Raw genomic sequence first — 18,358 nt, 5'->3', positions numbered from 1 at the left:
AGAAATTGGTGGTTTGGGCTTACTCTTGGCTCTGACCAGGGCTGTTGCACAAGCTCCCCGAGGCAGCAGTGGCCAGGTGCTCCTCTGGGTCTGGGCTGCCGTCCTTGGCAGGCCCAGAGCATTCCAGGTTTTGGGAAACACTTGTGCATTTATTTCTTTGCTCAGGTTTCATCACTCAGTATGTCATGCCTTTATACACATCATTCCCTAGCCCTACCTTTATCTTAAACAGAAACAACCACTTTTTAACCCACTGTGGGAGGCAGGTGCAGAGGAACCATTCCAAACAGCTGGGAGACTACATTTTGTGTGAAGGCTGAGCGCTTTCGGCGCGTAAGCCCTACTTCAGTTTCAGAGGTCCCTCCAGTTTAGTGGTTTTCGAACTAGACTTGCACCATTCCCTTCGATCAGCGCCGCCCCTTCTCGCTTTTTTTCTACGCAGTTGTGTCTTCACACAACTGAAGAAAGGGCTTGGCAGATACAAAAGGGTTGGAGCACCTGCGGGGGAGCCAGGAGACGGGCTCGTCGGCCCCGCTCCGGCCTGTGGCTCCCGCCGTGGTTCATCCGCAGGCGCCCCCGACTAGCCCCATCTCCCGGCGCGCTGCCCTCGCCTGCTTCCAGGGGTCGGGACGAGCGCTCGCGCCCGGCGCGGGACCCGGGCGCCCACCACGGGGCGGACCTCCGCCGCTCGTCTCCCGGGCCCCGGGTCCGGCCGCACCTCCCCTCCACCAGCCGCTCCCGCGCGGGCTGCGCCGCCCACTGCTGGCCTCCAGGCGAGCGCGCGGCGCAAGCGCCTTCAACCGCAGCTCCTTTGTCCTACCGGCGCCCCGTAGTTTGTTTTTCCGATTGACACGTTCGCTGAGGGCGTGGAGGAGGTGGGGCTAGGTGGGCTGTGGGCCCTTAAAGGGACCGAGGTGAGAGGTGGCACCGCTGGAGGCAGCGCGGGACGCGCGGTCCAAGGCAGGTTCGGGAAGGGAGTGTGGGGCCAGATGGGCGGACTCGCGAGGGGCCGGTGGTCCGCGGGGAGCGAGGGAGAGTTTCGGGGGCCAGGCTGTACCGCCAGGGCTCGCTCCCGTGGCGCCCAGCTCCCGCTGCCGTGGCTGGGGTGGCCAGGGGTCATTCATTCCCAGCCTGGGGACTCCTGGCGCGGCCGGCTCCTAGCCGGGACCCAAATTCCTGCCGGAGACCCAGCGCCCCTCCCATCCCTGATGCAGACTGGGGAAACCAAGGATGCGATAGCTGAGCTGAGTCGCCCCGCCGGCCGGTACGGGTTGACCGCTTCACCAACCTTTCTGTCTACCTCCCAGGGCACCCTCCGCGACCACTTTCTGGGGATCCGCACAGTGCATGGACCTCGGTGGAGTGGGGGTGGGGGAGGTTTCGGCATCCGGGGCAGCGTCCAGCGGGAAGCAGTGGAGTAAAGGGCTAAATGCTTGGGGTAGGGGCTGGCTTGGGCGCCTGGAGATCTGGATTCTAGCTCAGCTACCACAAGCTGTGTCACCGCAGGCAAATTACTTCATCTCCCTGAGTTTACTATCCCTGTCTGTAAAGTGCCAGTGATAACATCTGCCTCATCAGGATGCTGGGAGAATTCAGGAAAATAATGCAAAAGTGCGCCTGGTACAGCGAGGTCGCTCAGCCAAGTTGATTGGAGCTGGATGAGCCCAGGAGGCATTGGAGGCAGCCTGGCAGGAGGCGGCTGCGGGCCAGGCCTCCCCAATGAAAGGCCTCAGTGTCTGGAGCTTCCTTCTCCCTCCATCCGCTCTGTGCTGAGTTTGTTCAGGGCGGGGTGCACACCTTGCAGTGGAGTGGATGCCAAGGCCACGTCTACACCGGCCAGCTCAGTGAGGATTAGAGTTGGGCGGAATCCTTAGCTCCAAACCGCAGTGATCTAGCTGGCCCTGGCTGGCCTGGGGTGGGGTGGGGCCAATGCTAGGACAGCAGTGCTGCAGCCCCAGAGCTGGGCTCAGCCAGCCTGGCAGAGGACCCCACCCTGAAACCACCTGGTAATTTCCTGCTTCCTCCCAGCTGACCCCTGAGGGAGTAAGTCAGGGGCTGTGTACAGCGAGGGCCCAGGAGCCAGATTACACATAAGTGATCTCCAAGGCCTAAGGCCAGAACATGATGGTACCCAGACTTGGACCAGGGCAGACACCAGAGCCACCCTATTAACTAGGACACACTACTGCCTCCCTCTGAGGCCAGACTCCAGTTGGAAGGCGCTGAGTGCCCAGCCTCAGCCACCTCTGAGGCTCTGTGTTCTGGTCCAGGTGCAATGGCAGAAAAGGTGCTGGTAACCGGCGGGGCTGGCTACATCGGCAGCCACACGGTGCTGGAGCTGCTGGAGGCGGGCTACTCACCTGTGGTCATTGACAACTTCCATAATGCCATCCGCGGTAAGTGTGGGATGGGGGCTGGGCTTCTGGAGGGGACGGAAGGAAAACCCTGGGTACCACCTCCAAGGGGTGTGTGTCTGGCTAGTCTCCAGGATGCCATCTCTGATTTTGATGGCCTCTGTGTGCCCAACCAGGAGGCGGGTCCATGCCTGAGAGCCTGCGGCGGGTTCAGGAGCTGACAGGCCGCTCTTTGGAGTTTGAGGAGATGGACATCTTGGACCAGGCAGCCCTGGAGCGTCTCTTCAAAAAGGTGTGTGTGGGGGGGGGGGGGGCTTGGAAGTTAGGCAGGGGGCACTGCCGAGGGCCGGGCCTTTTAAAGCAAGCTCTGACCCTGCTTGTCCCTGCAGCACAGCTTTACGGCGGTCATCCACTTTGCGGGGCTCAAGGCCGTGGGTGAGTCCGTGCAGAAGCCTCTGGATTATTACAGAGTTAACTTGACAGGAACCATCCAACTTTTGGAGGTGAGACACGGGGCAAGGACAGACACTGGGAGGGCCCCTAGCCTGGTGGGCAGTGCCAAACAGTGGGTAAGGGGGGTAGAGTCAGGCAGGGCCCAAACCTGTACCCTCTTGGACACATGTCTTTCTTTACCTCTCTGTCTCAGTCTCCCCATCTGTACATGGGAGTGCCCATACCTCAGCCCCACCCACCTGTGAAGGAGTAAGGGGGCTGGGAATAATTGATACCTCCCCTCCCCCCCACGGCCAGATTATGAGAGCGCACGGGGTGAAGAACCTGGTATTCAGCAGCTCGGCTACCGTGTATGGGAACCCCCAGTACCTGCCCCTGGACGAGGCCCACCCCACGGGTGGCTGTACTAACCCCTACGGCAAGTCCAAGTTCTTCATCGAGGAAATGATCCGGGACCTGTGCCAGGCAGACAAGGTGAGGGATCCCCTTGACCCAGCCCTGGCTCTGCCCCCATGAGCCTACTGTGAGCCTACAGATGGGATTCTAAGCAACGCCCACCAAGGAGGACGCTAGAGCTCCGGAAGCGGCAGTGACTGCGCAAGATCACAGCACCTGGGGAGGGCCGATCCCCCTGCTCCTTTCCAGGGGCTGAGAATAGGCACAGTGGGACATCAGAGGCAAAGGCCTCTGCATTGAGCTGGGACACAGCCTGTACCCTCACTCCCCATCATCTGACCTGTGTCCCGCAGACCTGGAATGCAGTGCTGCTGCGATATTTCAACCCCACAGGCGCCCACGCCTCGGGCTGCATTGGTGAAGATCCCCAGGGCATCCCCAACAACCTCATGCCCTATGTCTCCCAGGTAAGGGAGAAGGGGAGGGAGCATTTCCTCAACCCCTAGAGTTGAGGGGTGCAGCTGGTGTTGACGGAAGAGCTGACCTGACCTCCACCCCAGGTGGCCATTGGGCGACGGGAGGCACTGAATGTCTTTGGCAACGACTATGACACAGAGGATGGCACAGGTGAGCCCAGGATCAGGAGGATTCAGGAGTGAGAGCCAAGAGGGAGACTGAAGTGGGATAGACTGTACTGAACCCTCCCACCCACCCAACTCCTCTGCAGGCGTCCGGGACTATATCCACGTAGTGGATCTGGCCAAGGGCCACATCGCAGCCCTGAGGAAACTGAAGGATCAGTGTGGCTGCCGGGTAGGGAGAAAGAAGACATGAGGGAGGGGAGAGAGGTGGAGTCCTGGGCAATGGGGACAAGAGCGGTGGTTAGTCCCGCCCCCTCCACATACCTATTCTCTCCTGGGCAGATCTACAACCTGGGAACGGGCACAGGCTATTCGGTGCTGCAGATGGTCCAGGCCATGGAGAAGGCCTCCGGGAGGAAGGTAGACCACCTGCCCTGCCCCGTCCCACCTGACTCTCAGCGGTAGGCCTGGCCCCTCCCACTAGCCTACCCGAGGGGCACTGCCACATCTACTCACCTGCTTTAGCGCTATGTGCCTTCGAGAGAGATCCTGCCCTGCACCCCGCACCTCCATTTCTTGAGGTCAGCAGCTGGCTGGGTGAGGCCAGGGCTAGCTCAGCCAAGCTACAACTGTCCCCTGTCTTGCAGATCCCGTACAAGGTGGTGGCACGGCGGGAAGGTGACGTGGCTGCCTGTTATGCCAACCCGAGCCTGGCCCTCCAGGAGCTGGGCTGGACAGCAGCCTTAGGGCTAGACAGGATGTGTGAGTGCTAGCCCGCCCCGTGGGAGCGAGCTTGGGGCTAGGAGGGGCTGACTGGGCCTGGGTAATGCCTATACTGGGCTACCCGAGGTGGTGGGGGCCCTGCATTCCAGTGTGGACCCTAACCATACACCTCGCCCTATCACAGGTGAAGACCTATGGCGCTGGCAGAAGCAGAATCCTTCCGGCTTTGGTGCACAGGCCTGAGGCCCTCCTACCACGGACAGAAAAGGAAGAGACACAACTGCTGCTCTCCAGCATCTGGCAGGCCCCAGGGGCCTCAGAGCCTGCCCTACCTCAAACCCCAGCCAGGCCCGCCCAGCCCACAGGCATGAGGCCAAGGGCTCCAGTGATCAGGAGTCAGTGGTCTCTAACTCTTCTCTTCCCCAGGGGCTGGGAACCCATCAGGATCACCAAAAGCGAGTGGGGGAGGCAGGGTCCTGAGACTAACACCCTACTCCCAGGCACTAATTTATACTGCTGTGAAGGCACTCTCCAAAGTATTTAAAATAAAGTTTTCTTACACTGGAGCATTTTCTCACACACGGTCTCTTCCTGTCACTTGAATAGAATCAGACAGGCCTGAGAGTTGAAGCAATTTCTTTAATTTTATCGGAATCCAGGACACAACAAGAAAAACACCTGAAACCACATGGAGACAGAAGACGAGACACAACTTCTCCCTACCTCCCCTGGCCCTAGAGTGGGGACAACATGGGGTGACACAGCTGGGGGAGACCGTGAGCCTCAGTCCAGCCCTGCAGGCTCCAGGCCTGTGGGGGAGGAAGGTAATGGGGAGGCAGGGCCCAGCCCCCAAATCAGAAAGGGCTGAAGAAAGGCCCCCTCCAAGGACTCTGCCCCTCACCACCATTTCTGCCTGGGCCAGTAGCCCACAGCAGCAAGGGGCTTGGGGTCATGGACACATTCATGATTGAGAAGCAGCTGGAGTGGAGGCAGGAGAGACGCACGATTATCTGGGCAAAATCAGTTGGGAGGGGGTAGATGGGGCCTGGGAGGGCCCCTTGGGCCAAACCCTGAGGTCACAGGAGGGGGCCCAAAGCGGGGCTAGTGAGTGAGGTCCTGAGTGAGTGGGTCAGCGGCTGGGCCCCTTCTCCCGCTGCCTACAGCCCCTCCAATACTGCCAGGGGGCCCAGCTCCAGGAAAATGGGAGAAAGCAGCCCAACCCCTGCTGCAGAAGCCAGGTGGCTAACGCCAGGAAGGAAGGCCTGGCTAGCCCGGGGCCCGCCTGCCTCAGAGGCCCGTGGGAAGAGGATGGGTCAGGGAGGGTGGGGAACGGGGCTCGACCGGCTCAGATCCAAGATGGTGCCACACGTGCTGGGTCCCCTGTGAGCTGGGGGCTGCGCTGGGGGCCAGCCACTCTGGTTAGACAGGAGGCAACAGCTTCTCCAGGAACTCCTTCACAGCCGCCATCTCCTGGGGGGAGAGGGACTGTCAGAGGCTCCGGATGGAAGAAGGGAGGAGGGGTAGGAGCAGGAAGCGGCCCGTTACCACTGACCTGAGGACAGGAGCCGTGCATGACACCTGGGTAAGTCTTGAACTGGACCCTGGCAGGTGTGACAACGGACCGGAGCTTCTCGGCCGTCAGGGCCCCAAACCGTACGGGAACCATGGGGTCCAGCTCCCCATGGCACTGAAGGATGGCCAGGTCCTTGGCATTGCCATTGGCTGCCTGTGGGCCAGACAGGACTCGGGGCAAAACCAGTGCTTCAGCACAATTCCCATGCCACCAGGAGACGCAAAGGGCAGCAGAGGGGTCATGGAGACACTCACCTGGGGGAAGGCCCGGTGCAGAGGCAGCCAACAGCTCAACGCCACAATGCCAGCCAGAGGGTGAGGGCAGGTGAGGGCCGTGTAGAGGGACAGGGCCCCACCCTGAAGGAAGGAGAGAGTAAGTCATGAGGGCACAACTCACCTACCCACTACCCACCACCCTCCCTCTCCCCTCACCTGTGAAAAGCCTCCCAGGACAATCCGATTGGCAGGGATCCCATTCTTCATCTCGTGCTCAATCAAGGCCTTTACTGGGGGAGGGGGCATGACTGGGTGAGGAAAGCTGCTGAAGGGGCCCCCAGGAAAAGAACCAGAAAGAGGCACTGCCCAACGCTTTCCTGGAGGGGTGGGGTGGGTGGGGGAGAGTGAGCATGCTGAGGGGCTGGGCCTTACTGTTCTCTGCTGCCTTCTTGATGCCAGCCTCGTCCTCAGGGGCATCTGGACTCAGCCCCATCAGGTCAAACCTGGGAAAGCAGAGGCATTGGCAGCTACAGGAAGACCCCAGCCAGCCCCCTACAACTCCCTCAGCTCCCACTGCCCGTCTCCAAACTCACCAGGAGGGCATCACCATCTTCATGTTGAGTGTCACGGGGATCCGAGGCCTGGGGAAAACACAAGGAGGGCCGAAATGCCCCAGAGGGATGCGGAAGCCATAGCAGTGATCCCAGGAGAGGGCAGAGCAGCCCGGGGCCCCTCCCAGCAGGCAGGGCCTGTGTTTAAGGTGTTGCCAGGCAACCTGCCACCACGTGGGGCTGGAAGCTGTGGTTAAAGCATCAGCAGTAGAGATGGAGAAGCAGAGCCCAGCGCTCAGCTTGCCGGGGTTCCAGCTCAGCTGGTGAGTACTTGGGGAAGGGGAGCAGGGGGTCCTGGTTCTAGGAGATCTCAGGTCTAAGAGGCCTTGGGCTGAGGGCTGGGGCTGGACTCCGTTCCTGGGGGCTCCACAGGAGTAAAGGCTGAAAATGGCACTTCCTGCCCAGGCCCCAGGATGCAGCGGGCAGGAGAGAACAGACCTAGGACCACAGGACCACCCCCCTAGCTGATTCCCCCCTCAGCCCCTCCCTTGCTAGGGTGACACTCACGCATGGGGACAGATGTACTTGACGTGAGGGAGCCGGATGGTGGAGAGGGCGTCAGCCCAACTGTGCCTGTAGGAGGGAGGGGAGAAAAGGCCCTGATGTGGAGACGGAGAAAGGGAAGGCACAGGCCTCTCTGGCCCTGCCAACTGGACCGCCCCCACCTCCCCTGGGCACACCCACTCCCCAGCTCACTCACCCGGTGTCTCCAAGTCCATGTAAAAAAATAACCTGGGAAAGGATCAGAGGTGGACAGATGGGGAAGAGGGTAGTCATCATCTTGCTATCATTCCTTACTGTCCAACTTCTGGCCACTCCTCCCCCTCCCCCTTGGGGGAACCGAGGTAGCAGCCAAACAGGTTATTATCCAGCCCCCCACCTCCAAGCTTCTCCCTTCTCATCACTGCCACCTCCATTTTTCCCACGCCCCCTCCAGCCAGTTCCCCAGCTGGCCTGGGAGCTGCTGTGGGTGCGCAAGGACCCTTACCGCAGCCGTTTCCCGCTCAGCTCCAGACACAGTGGCAGCATCGGTGAGCAGGGGCACAGACATGGTGTTACCACACATACACTGCAGGGCTCCAGGCTGGGGCCTGTGCAAATTCAGGGGAGCGGTCAAGAGCAAGCTCAGGCAGTGGACAGACTCCTGACACAGGGCAGAGCCTCAAACCCAGGGCCCACTCAGGCCTTCGGCCCCACACAGCACCCAAAGTTCTGTCCTGAGCACAAAGAAAGGCAGGGAAGTCCGGGGCTAGAGCAGGTAGGAAGTTTGCCTCCATTCTAGGGATGAGAAGCAGAGGTGCCCCCTCTAGTGCCCCTGGTTTTGGCCACCACACAGCCTGAGCTTGCTAGAGATGGGCACAGGCTGAGCTTGGGGGCTGTGGGGGGAGGGATTTCCCCTGCAGCCTTCCCCCACTAACAGTCCTCGGACTTCTTAGGGCTCTCCAATCGTCCCCTCCTCTAGTGCCCCTGAGTCCCTTCCTCCCCAACTCCTAGCCCTACCGGGAAACAAAGCGGGGAGATGCCAGGGAAATAAGCTTCCAGCGCCTACTCCCCAGGACCCCCCATATTCTCTCCAACCTCCCTCCCATCCAGCCCCCACCCAGCCTTCACAGCAGTTTCTGGCTTAGCCATTTCCAGAGCCCCTGGGGGCTGCCCATGTCCCCCAAGGCACACAGACTCCAGCCCACCACCCATCTCTGACTGGTGCCCCACACTCCCCTGAATGGGGCTGCTGCCACCGACTCCAAAAGGGTCCCCCAGCTTGACCACGCTCTGAGACTCCCAGACACACAAAAGAATGTCAGGCTGGTTCCTCATCACCCTTAGCATCCCCCCAACTCCCCAGAAGCTTCTGCTACCTGCCCCCAAGTGCCTGCCCTTCCCTGCGGTGCCCAGCTCTCCCTCCACTCAGTGCCCTCTGCACAGTGGGATCCCTCACCTCGTCACACTAGGGAATACACCTTTCATCCTAAAATGGGGTTCCCTTCCACCTCTCACCCCAGAGTCCTCCCGTCTCAGAATGGTGCCCCACCCCCGGCCTGGGGTCTCCCTCCCTCCCCTAAAAACTTCCACTCCGACGCAGGGTTTCCCACTCCCCACAATGAGAACTTCCTTTCTGAACGAGGGTCGCCCCCTCCCTACAGGGACATTTTCTACCCTGACCCAGGACCCGCTCCTGCCCACAAAGGGTCGCTTTACCGTTGACCGTGGGGAGCCCCCGCCTCACAATGGGATCTTCCACTTCCGACCTTAAGTCCCTCTCATCACACTCGGATCCCACTTCTTATGCCTCTTTATCCCCAAAGTCCCCAAGCCTGGCCAGCGCCTCTCCGCACCTTACTCCCCACCCCCATCTCACAACCGCGGCGCCTCCTCCCCACTCACTGGGACCCCCGTGTGGTTCGACTCCCTCCCCCCCGCCCCAGCGCCCTTCCTCCGCCCGCTGGTCCGGGACCGGGTACCTTCACTCCCTGGGGGTTAGGAGACCTCTCGGGCGGTTCTCCTCTTTCTCCGGCACAGACACACACTCTTCCCCCTCCACCGCCCCCGCCGGAACTTCCGTTGGCGTCCCGGGAACCCGGCCATCGCGGTACCGGAAGTAGCCTGGCCAGGGGTACGGAACCCGGAAGTGGGCGGCGGGCCTTCACCAGACTGGAGCTGCCCTGCAGGTTACCTGGGGCCACTCCCCGTAACTCAGCCCGCAGTCACCTGAAGAATTCAGACTGTGTATCCGAGGCACCCTTTGCTGCCGCCACCCAGGCGCCCCCCAGAGGAAAGCTGTCCGGAAGGAGAGGCGTTCCGCACCAGAGCAGGAAGTTTCCCCGCAGCCCCGCGCCCACGGTCCACCCTTCGGGATGGTCTTGGCTGTCCACCACAAGCTTTCCTGCCCTGGCCCAGGATCATGGGTGGAATCCTTAAAGATCCTGAGAGATCTTCTAGTTCTCCAGTCTTATTTTTAAAATGAGGAAACTGAGGCCCAGGGAGCGGAAGTAAACAGCAATCTCAGGATTATACTCTGCACTGGGTTCTGGGCTATAAAATGGTGATAATAACCACCCCGCCTACTTCACAGCTTTGCTGGTAGGCTCAAATGAGAAATGCTTAATACAACATAAAATCAGTGTGAGGCCTTAATGACTCTAAAAACGACCGTGGGAAAATAACACAGGTCACAGCAGGACAGCTGGACAGGCCGGGGCAGTGTCGTCTTAGCTCTGCCCTGGGCAAGCAATGCCATGCAGAGTGCACAAAATACCACCATCATTGAGCTCCAGTTATTAAGGACAAAAAGGGCTTCCTTTGGGTACCAATGAGTCACCCTTTGCTCTTTGCCACACTGGTGAAGTGGAAATGGGGATCAGGGTCCACGGAAAAGCTGGAAGGGGACGCAGACTGAGTTGAAGGATGTCCCTGAGAGAACATGTGGCCACCTGTAAACAAGAAATGACTGGTGCTCATCCCTCAGCAGCTTAGGACTCCTTCTTTCAGCAAAACCTACACTGTTTTTTTCTTTGAACTGAAAAAAAACAGTCAACTTGGAAGCTCAACCAAGCATTTTCTCCCAGGGTAAGAGGCAGTTTGGTCTTCAGTGCTCAACAGGTCACAGAGACAACCTAAATACCAGGATTCCCTGTAACAGGAAAGCTTCAGGTCCAGAGGACCACAGCAAGCCAAGGACCCAGGACCAGAAAGGGGATGAGTGGATGAAGACTACACAGCTACTCCCACTCAACAGATCCCTACTGGATGTTATGAAAGAATGAACAATTCCTTCTGCACTCCTAATCACCTGAGACACTGTGGCACTTCGAGCAAATTCTTCAGAGTGAAATCTCAAATTCAGAGGCCAAGTCCCAGAGGCTGCCTGTGATTGTGCTTTAATTAGTGGATTAATGAAGGGCTATTCTGTCCTAAGACTTCTCATGTTGTTTCTCCCTACTCCAAAGTAAAGCAGTCCTTTATCTACAAAATGATACAACTGAGGAGTAGGACCCTTAGTTCATCAATAATTGCATTTGCTTCTGGTTGGTTTCAGGCGGTATTTTAGAAATGTTGAGGCTTGACAAAGTTTAGTGGTGGCAGGCTTTACATAGGATAGCCTGGGTAGACAGTGGGTATATCCTAATAGTGTGGGCCAAAGCCCTAGAGCGGGGGTGGGGAATGTCTGGCCTGCGGGCCATATAAGGCCTGAGAAATCATTTAATCTGGTCCTGCCAAGGCATTAGGGGCGAGTTAATTGTTTGACCAAATATAGCAGGCTAATTTTTAAGTTGATAACTTTGTATGGCCCATGAATGATGGCAATATCCAAATAGCCCTTGGCAAAAAAACAAAACAAAAACAAATAGCCCTTGGCAGAAAAAAGGTTCTCTAACCCTGCCCTAGAGGAATGGATCAGATTCAATACTAATTCCCATGAGCAATTGTTTCTATATTCTGCAAGTGAGAGAATACTGACCATTTGAAATCCTCTTTGTAGATAACTTCAATTCTCTCCAATTGCAATTCTCTCCTGAGTTTCAAAATTTAAGTCCAAAGTCTTGGGTCCACCTTGGAACTATAGGTGCTGCTCACTTACTTTCCTCGCCCTCATTTCTTCTGAACTCCAGAGGCTGTTTACACAATTTTCTCTCATGAGAAATGGAATATAGGTTAACCTCATCTTCCTCTTTACAAAATGTTGAGTGGGTCGGTGGGTACAGGAGTGTTTTTAGTCTACTGTACAAAATTAAGCTCGACCTTTCCTGGAAAAACTAATCTAGTCTTGATATAACTGTAGCATTTTTATCTACTTGGTCCAAAACAACGAACTTCAAAGTTATATACAGTTCCCAGTAAAGTAAAAGTTTCATCAGTATTACCAAGAACTCAAGCCCTAGCCACTTTGGCTCAGTGGATAGAGCGTTGGCCTGCGGACTGAAAGGTCCCAGGTTCGATTCCGGCCAAGGGCACATACCCGGGTTGTGGGCTCGATCCCCAATAGGGGGCGTGCAGGAGGCAGCCGATCAATGATTCTCTCTCATCATTGATGTTTCTCTCTCTCCCTCTACCTTCCTCTCTGAAATCAATAAAGAAATATATTAAAAAAAAAAAAAACTCAAAAGAATACACAAACAAGAAGTTTGGCAAGGATTTATTAGGAAGCTTATTAGTCACAGTGAATAAAAAGCCATGACAAGAACTGAGATCTCCAAATTCTGGCACTTGCCTTACAACACTAGCTAGAAGCTAATAAACATTGAGGATGTCCCGAGCGGAATCTTACCTAAGGCCCAACCTTACCTGGGCCAGACACCCACGAACATAGAAATGAGATGCCCATGCTCTCCCCAGATTGCTGACCTAGGCAGCAGGGAAGAAGACCATCTCCTCAAGCTATTAATTAAGCATCATCAGGAGAGTCCTGCTCTTCCAGCTATAACCATGGCACACTAGTGCGTGACAGACAACTCCAAGCTGAGCAACTTGACAAGAATGCTAAATGATGACAGGGAGAAGGAGCAAGCAGGGACAAGTATTTCTAGTTGGAGACCTTCCTGATGGCTAATACGAACACAATGCTGAGGCTTCAGAAAGTTTACTGCAACCTAGGAATAGTTGCCATTAAAAAAAAAAAAGTCACACAAAAATCCTGCCACAAAGTAAGACACTTGAAATCCCATGGCCACACTGACTGGAAAGGCAGGCATTATCCATGACTGCCAGATACTGACCAAACCAAGACCCAATTTCTACAGGGCCCTAGAGAACCATGATTGTCCCCTGGCACCCACACAACCCTCCCGGTGGTGTGGTGTCTTCCACAGGCCAGGTTTCTGCAGTAAGCCCCAAAGACAAAGCTTGGCAGAGGCTGTGGCAGTCATCTCTCCGGAGCCCCATCTCTCTGTCCTTCCCAATAGGCTGTCATACATCTTCACTGACACAGAGCCTCTGTGGGAGCCTTGGCCAGCCCCTAGGAAATGAAGTGTGTCTGTGGGGTAACCTGATGGACCTTGTGGTCTGCTGGGTTGGCCGATGCTTCATAATTGCAGATGGTTACCTCATGTCGGCGAAACTGCAAGAAAATTGAGATGCTAGGTCAGCTGGCTACTTTCCAGATCACACAGTGCAGTAGTCCTTATTTAGGTCCATTTCTAGAAGTCATCATCTAATCTCTTCCCCGTTCTGATACTTTTTATCTTGAGAAGGTTGCAAAGATCACTATCAATAATTCACCCCATAACTAAGAAGATTCATTCCCCCACTATATTGGAGGCACCCTGAGAAAAGGACCTTCTCTATTTTATCATCTTATCTCTGCTGCCTGGAACAAGAAAGACTCTCAGAAATGTTGAATGAATGCTTGCTTCAGCACATAATATACTAAAAATGTTGAACAAAAATAATATTGAAACAATTTTAAACTGAAAAACTGAACTGATATCAACTGTATTATTTCAACCCTCTTAAAAATACCTATCTATATAGCCTCTCAAATGACAAAGGCAGTTTAAGTGATGAAACCAACAAAAACTATAAACAGACTGAGAGCAATCAAAGTCTCAATTTGCTCTTTTTCCTTTTCTTAAAGCTCTACCACATCATGAAGATATATATACGTATATACACATACTGGAGAGGGTAACGTTTCCTGTCCCATCTTACCTCAGTCCATTCTCCTCTCAGGCCAATATACAAGACCTTTGTGGTATCTGCCCCAAAGTTTTTTGAAATATGAATTGAGAGATGATAGACACTTGAAAAACGAGATATTCTAGAGGATGAAGGAGTGGGGAGAGAAGACATAGGTTAGAGTTCAATTAGCATCTCACTACAATGTTAAAAACAACAATCCTAGCTCTAACTTGTGGTAAAACCTAGGCAAATGTCAGAACATTCTTGGGGTCTTATGTCTCATTCTTCTCCTTTGGACAAGCAATTAATTCCGTGAACATTTACCTCGAATTTGCCAGATCCTGTCTAAGGCAATAGGGATAGAAAAGTGAACCAACACTGCCACTGTCCTCAAAGGGCAGGATTAAGAAATGCTGTATGACCAAGCAGAGATGATAATGCGAGTTCAGCGTTGACCTCCCCTTAGGAAATAAGAAATAAGGTGGTCACATGTAACTTAACCTGTTATAAGCCAACTGTGCACAGAGGAATTCTGAAAACATCTTTCCTAAGGTCATCCTAGGAGCTCATTCAGATCTGCCAACTGCTTACAAGTTAACAAATCTGTGGCTTGCATCGAATCTCTGCCAAAAATTGACCAAGCCAAGGATCAAATCTCCTCCACTGTTTTAACCTGTTTCTGATGCTAAGCGAGCAGGAGATGGGCCAAAACTAAACTGCAAGCCCAGCAAGCAGTCATGCACATAGGCTCGTTGTAAATGAGGGAGTGCCTGCTGGGCCTCAGAAGCCACAGAACACCTGAAACCTATATAATTTTATTAACCAATGTCGCTCTAATAAGTTCAATTTTAAAAATAAATAAACCTTAAAATTCAAAAAGAAAAGAAGCCACAGAGAATGGAAGATAGGCCCAGTGCTTACTTTGTAGCATATTCTAATTCTCCTGTAAGATCCCGGTTCAAACTAAAGGTCTGATCTGGCTCCCTGTCCGTGTCATCAAAGGACATCTGTGGAATGTTCTTATACCTGAGAAAGGAAAGGAAGGAAAATAAAGCAATGTGCATCACCGTATTTTTAAGTTTTTCAAAACTTACTACTGACAACTGCCTTCGGTTCTACCAAAAAGAGATCATATTTTGGAAATGGCATTTTTTCACAAATACCTTAATCCGACAAGAGCTGAAAATTGCAACATATGCCAATGGCATCTTTGAGTAGGTTAGGATCACATGAGAAGCATACACAAAGAGATAGCTCAAACTAGGTCACATGCAGCAAAAGCATGGAGAAAGTAAGCGACTCAGCACATCCAGACCATGTCGAGGATGATTCAATAAAACAGCTTACTCATGAGGGGAAATACTTTGGCAGAAACATATTGAACAGTTAAGAGATAAGATCAGGCAACCCACTGCTCAAGCATTTTTTGTGTCCAAATTCCACTACAGGATTCAGTTAATTGGAGCATTGTCCCACACACCAACCTGGCACACACCTAGGTTGCAGGTTCGATTCCTGGTCACGGTGCATGACACACACCGATGAATGACTCATTCTAAGCTCTACATGTTTTATACCATTTAATTCTCTCCACAATCTTATGAGATTTATACTATTACTACTGCCATTTAACATATGAGGAAATTGAAGTTTAGAGAAAAGTACCAAAGTCATGCCACTAGCAAGTGGTACAAACAGGATTTGAACCCAAGCCGTTTACTCCAGAGCCCACTCCTAACCACAGTACATGAATGTCTAGTCTTCTCAATCCAATCCATAAGCATTAACTCAAACATACTGTTTTCCTAAAATGATTAAATATGTGAAGTTTCTTTCAAATTCATGTTCCTAACATTAAAAAATAGTGTTAATTTCTTAAATATGTTTTATATTGATCAATTTTATTTAAAAATATATTTCTCTTTAAAAAATGTTTTTATTGATTTTTAGAGGAAGGGAGACAGATATAAATATCGATGAGAGAGAAACATCGATAGGCTGCCTCCTGCTGCCCCCTACTGGGGATCGAGCATGCAACCCAGGCAAGTGCCCTGACCCGTGGTTCATGGGTCAATGCTCAACCACTGACCCACACCTGCTGGGCCAGAAGAAATTTTTTGTAAAATTCTTCTGATATTCTTGAATACTCCAAAAGCAATTTTCTCTTCTTTTAGGCAAGTTGTTAAAAAGGGAGCACTAGCCCTGGCCGGTGTGGCTCAGTTGGTTGAGTGTTGTCCTGTGAACTGAAAGGAAGCCAGCTGGATTCCCAGTCAGGGTTTGATTCTCTGTCAGGGTTCAATCCCCTGTTGGGATGTGTGGCCTATCTCGATGTTATGTTCTCACATTGACGTTTCTCTCTCTCTCTAAAAATCAATAAAAACATATTTAAAGAAAAGGGGGGGACACATACAAAAACACAAAACAAAAATGGGAGGAAGGGGGAATTGCCAGCTCTGGTGGCAACAGATCCAGTGTTCCAAGAGGTATATATAATTTTACTAACAAAAGGCCACACAAACTCAAAGGGAGTAATTCCATGTCAGCGAAACACATGGAAAGATTATATATAACTGTATGAAATAGCAAGGGGAAATTTTGAAGCCAACCGCATGAGTAGAATCATTGAGATCTGCAGCTGGGTCATTAAGAAAACTGCTAAGTCATCAACAATTGGCGTTTAATAGGATCTCTCTGAATAAGTGGTGCCACGAAAGCACTTTGAAAAAGAGACAAGCTGTTGGTCTTAAAAGATGCTTAACTAAAAGTCGTTAATTCAGGAAGAGATAAGTATATTCTGATGCAGAACAAGACTAACATTATTTCAAGGGGGGGGAGGAGATATTTTAGCCAATAAAAGAAAGAATTATATTATTCTGGAATAAAGTAATACCAGAGAAAAGAGAGAGCTAGCAGCTTCTTGGGGGCATAAGCCCTTAACACTTACAGTCTCATCTCAGAGGGGTGTGAGTCATCATCCTCTCCCATTATAATGATGCCTTTGAGCTTGACATTGCCTGTAAATCTGCCAGAACGCAAAAGAGATGGTTGTCAACCTGGGTTTCAATCTTGGCTGACGCCAGGCAAGACCCTTCCCCTTTCTGGGCTTCAGTTCAAGTGTCAACTTGTACTAGGTCATTTCTAAGATCCTGTCTGCCTCTGGCATTTGCAGCTCTAAGAAATTCACCTTGACTTTTCAGTTATCTTTCAACGAATACATCTTCTTCGTCTGCACCAAGAAATCCATGACGCTTTTCCTCCTCAAACCCACCACGGTCATTTACCCCATTTCTAGACACAGATGGTTCTTGACAAAACCAATGAATGAGTCCTGATAAAGCAACTGGGTATTTAGCCTGAGGCAAGCACCAAGGAGATACTTACGGAATATTAAACAGAAGCTCTTCATCTGCATCACTTTCAACAAACTGGAGGGGATGGGGAGGAGGGAGGAGAAAGCAACAAATATTTGCTGAGAGCCTACAATTTCAGGTATCTAACCCTGTTCTACAACCAGCGTGCAATGCAAAATAGTTCACCTCCTTTGGTTTTTCAGCACTTAGTATTAAAAAGTTGATAGCCACAGACCATCCAATCAAAGGGTTCTTAATGGGGAGCCCATGAATGAACTTCCAGGGCCGACTAGCCCCCGAAATTGTGCGCAAAGATCTGAGCCTATGCGGCCCACGACTTTCAAATGGCTCCGTGACCCCACAATGGGAAATGCTCTAGAATGGGTAACAAGCTTCATCTCCCTAGATTGGTCTCCAGGTGATATAATCAGCAGCCACTGGAACTAGTGGTCATATGGCAGGGAAAAAACCTCATGGCCACCCTCCCTCACTACCCACCGAAGCCCTGGAACAGAACGTTGGCTGTGCCCCTTTCCCTCTCTGGGCCTCAGTTTCTCTATCTGCAAAATGGGGAGACTCGATCCTGTTCGGCTCCCGAAGGGCTAGCAAAAGATGGGCACGGGAAAGCGCTTAGCAATCGGGCGCGTCCCCGCCTGGCTGCCCCAGGCCCTGGAAGGCCCACCTTGGAGCGGTCGGTCCGCTCCTCCCACGGCTTGAAGACGCCGCGGCCGCTGCCCTCGCGGCTCTCGTTGAGGCACTGCAGCCGCTCCAGGTCGATGCGCAGGTACAGGCCGTAGGCCAGGCCGCGCTGCTCCGGCGGTTCCTCGCGCTCCGCGGCGCAGCTGCAGCCGCCTCCGCCGTGACTGTGGCCGTGCGACATGGCGACGCCGCAGCCCGCGCGTCCTCTCAGCCCCGCCGCCGCCGTTCGCACCGCGTTCCTCCGCACCGGCCGCCAAGCGCACCGCGGCCGTCGCGTCGTAAAAGGCGCCCCTATGCGGCGCATGCGTCCAGGGAGCAGGGGGCGGGCTCGGAGAGGATTGACGTTTGACCAGCGCTTCCAGGTGCCTGGGAATTCCTGTTGCCTTTTTTTTTTTTAAATCCTGGAGACGAATGCTATTGCTAGCCCCGTTTCACCGACGTGAAACTGAAGGGCAGAGACGTGAAGCCGGCGTTCCGAGTACATGGCGGTCCTGGGTTTCGAGTCCTCCTCCCGCTTAGGCTAAAGTCTGAGCTTTTCTTTTACCGCCAACGTGTCGGGGAGCTGGCGGAGGAGAGCGTGCGCAGTGATAAGGCCCGGGAGAGCAGGGAGACGACGTTATCGCCGCCTCACAGGTGCACGTTTGGGCGCTTAGACGTTACACTCCCATCTCACCACCACTTTCTTCACAGTGGGCTCGGCGGTCGAGAGCATGGGCTTGATGGATGGCCGGACCTGAGGACAAGGCCTGAGTCTGCTCCTGACGGTGTGACACTCTGAACAAGTCGTT

At 53.5% G+C, this 18,358-nt stretch overlaps 3 protein-coding genes across 4 annotated transcripts; 1 reads left to right on the top strand and 2 right to left on the bottom strand.

The window, feature by feature from the left end:
• Positions 1–476: 476 nt before the first annotated feature.
• On the top strand, positions 477–5,085 carry GALE (UDP-galactose-4-epimerase). Of its 2 annotated transcripts, none has more exons than XM_080655371.1 (11): positions 477–960; positions 2,271–2,396; positions 2,531–2,646; positions 2,744–2,857; positions 3,105–3,281; positions 3,557–3,670; positions 3,764–3,830; positions 3,931–4,016; positions 4,127–4,204; positions 4,432–4,546; positions 4,692–5,085. In XM_080655371.1, the coding sequence occupies exons 2-11, from the start codon at positions 2,276–2,278 to the stop codon at positions 4,748–4,750; spliced, it is 1,047 nt and encodes a 348-aa protein (XP_080511497.1). In that variant the 5' UTR covers positions 477–960; positions 2,271–2,275; the 3' UTR covers positions 4,751–5,085. The 2 variants fall into 2 exon arrangements, with proteins under 2 accessions (XP_080511497.1, XP_080511498.1); XM_080655372.1 differs by having other exon boundaries at positions 939–1,264.
• Positions 5,086–5,125: 40 nt separating this feature from the next.
• LYPLA2 (lysophospholipase 2) lies at positions 5,126–9,512 on the bottom strand. The gene is made up of 10 exons (XM_080655692.1): positions 9,369–9,512; positions 7,895–7,997; positions 7,607–7,638; positions 7,414–7,479; positions 6,889–6,936; positions 6,728–6,798; positions 6,512–6,585; positions 6,335–6,436; positions 6,060–6,233; positions 5,126–5,977 (listed from the first exon to the last, which is right to left on the bottom strand). Exons 2-10 carry the CDS (start codon positions 7,970–7,972, stop codon positions 5,927–5,929), a joined length of 696 nt encoding a protein of 231 aa, XP_080511818.1. The 5' UTR covers positions 7,973–7,997; positions 9,369–9,512; the 3' UTR covers positions 5,126–5,926.
• Positions 9,513–11,990: 2,478 nt separating this feature from the next.
• On the bottom strand, positions 11,991–18,126 carry PITHD1 (PITH domain containing 1). Its single transcript, XM_080655690.1, has 6 exons — positions 17,554–18,126; positions 16,903–16,946; positions 16,466–16,543; positions 14,443–14,547; positions 13,552–13,660; positions 11,991–12,961 (listed from the first exon to the last, which is right to left on the bottom strand). The coding sequence occupies exons 1-6, from the start codon at positions 17,872–17,874 to the stop codon at positions 12,860–12,862; spliced, it is 759 nt and encodes a 252-aa protein (XP_080511816.1). The 5' UTR covers positions 17,875–18,126; the 3' UTR covers positions 11,991–12,859.
• Between the last annotated feature and the right edge of the window lie 232 nt (positions 18,127–18,358).

This window comes from Plecotus auritus (assembly GCF_963455305.1).
Source record: "Plecotus auritus genome assembly, chromosome: 2".
Taxonomy (NCBI): Eukaryota; Metazoa; Chordata; class Mammalia; order Chiroptera; family Vespertilionidae; genus Plecotus; species Plecotus auritus.
Note: the sequence above shows the minus strand (reverse complement) of the source record. Positions and strands in the feature narration are given on the sequence as shown.

Bases quoted from the DNA above. Each gene is read 5' to 3' on its own strand.
- GALE (XM_080655371.1), top strand. From the start codon at position 2,276: ATGGCAGAAAAGGTGCTGGTAACCGGCGGGGCTGGCTACATCGGCAGC. The intron at 2,858-3,104 runs GTGAGACACGGG...CCCCACGGCCAG, and splicing joins GAACCATCCAACTTTTGGAG to ATTATGAGAGCGCACGGGGT. The intron at 4,547-4,691 runs GTGAGTGCTAGC...GCCCTATCACAG, and splicing joins CTTAGGGCTAGACAGGATGT to GTGAAGACCTATGGCGCTGG.
- LYPLA2 (XM_080655692.1), bottom strand. From the start codon at position 7,972: ATGTGTGGTAACACCATGTCTGTGCCCCTGCTCACCGATGCTGCCACT. The intron at 6,586-6,727 runs GTAAGGCCCAGC...CCCCTCCCCCAG, and splicing joins CAAGAAGGCAGCAGAGAACA to TAAAGGCCTTGATTGAGCAC. The intron at 5,978-6,059 runs GTCAGTGGTAAC...CTCTCCCCCCAG, and splicing joins TGCACGGCTCCTGTCCTCAG to GAGATGGCGGCTGTGAAGGA.
- PITHD1 (XM_080655690.1), bottom strand. From the start codon at position 17,874: ATGCGCCGCATAGGGGCGCCTTTTACGACGCGACGGCCGCGGTGCGCT. The intron at 16,544-16,902 runs GTAAGTATCTCC...GCGTTCTGGCAG, and splicing joins GAGCTTCTGTTTAATATTCC to ATTTACAGGCAATGTCAAGC. The intron at 14,548-16,465 runs GTAAGTGTTAAG...TTCCTTTCTCAG, and splicing joins CACCCCTCTGAGATGAGACT to GTATAAGAACATTCCACAGA.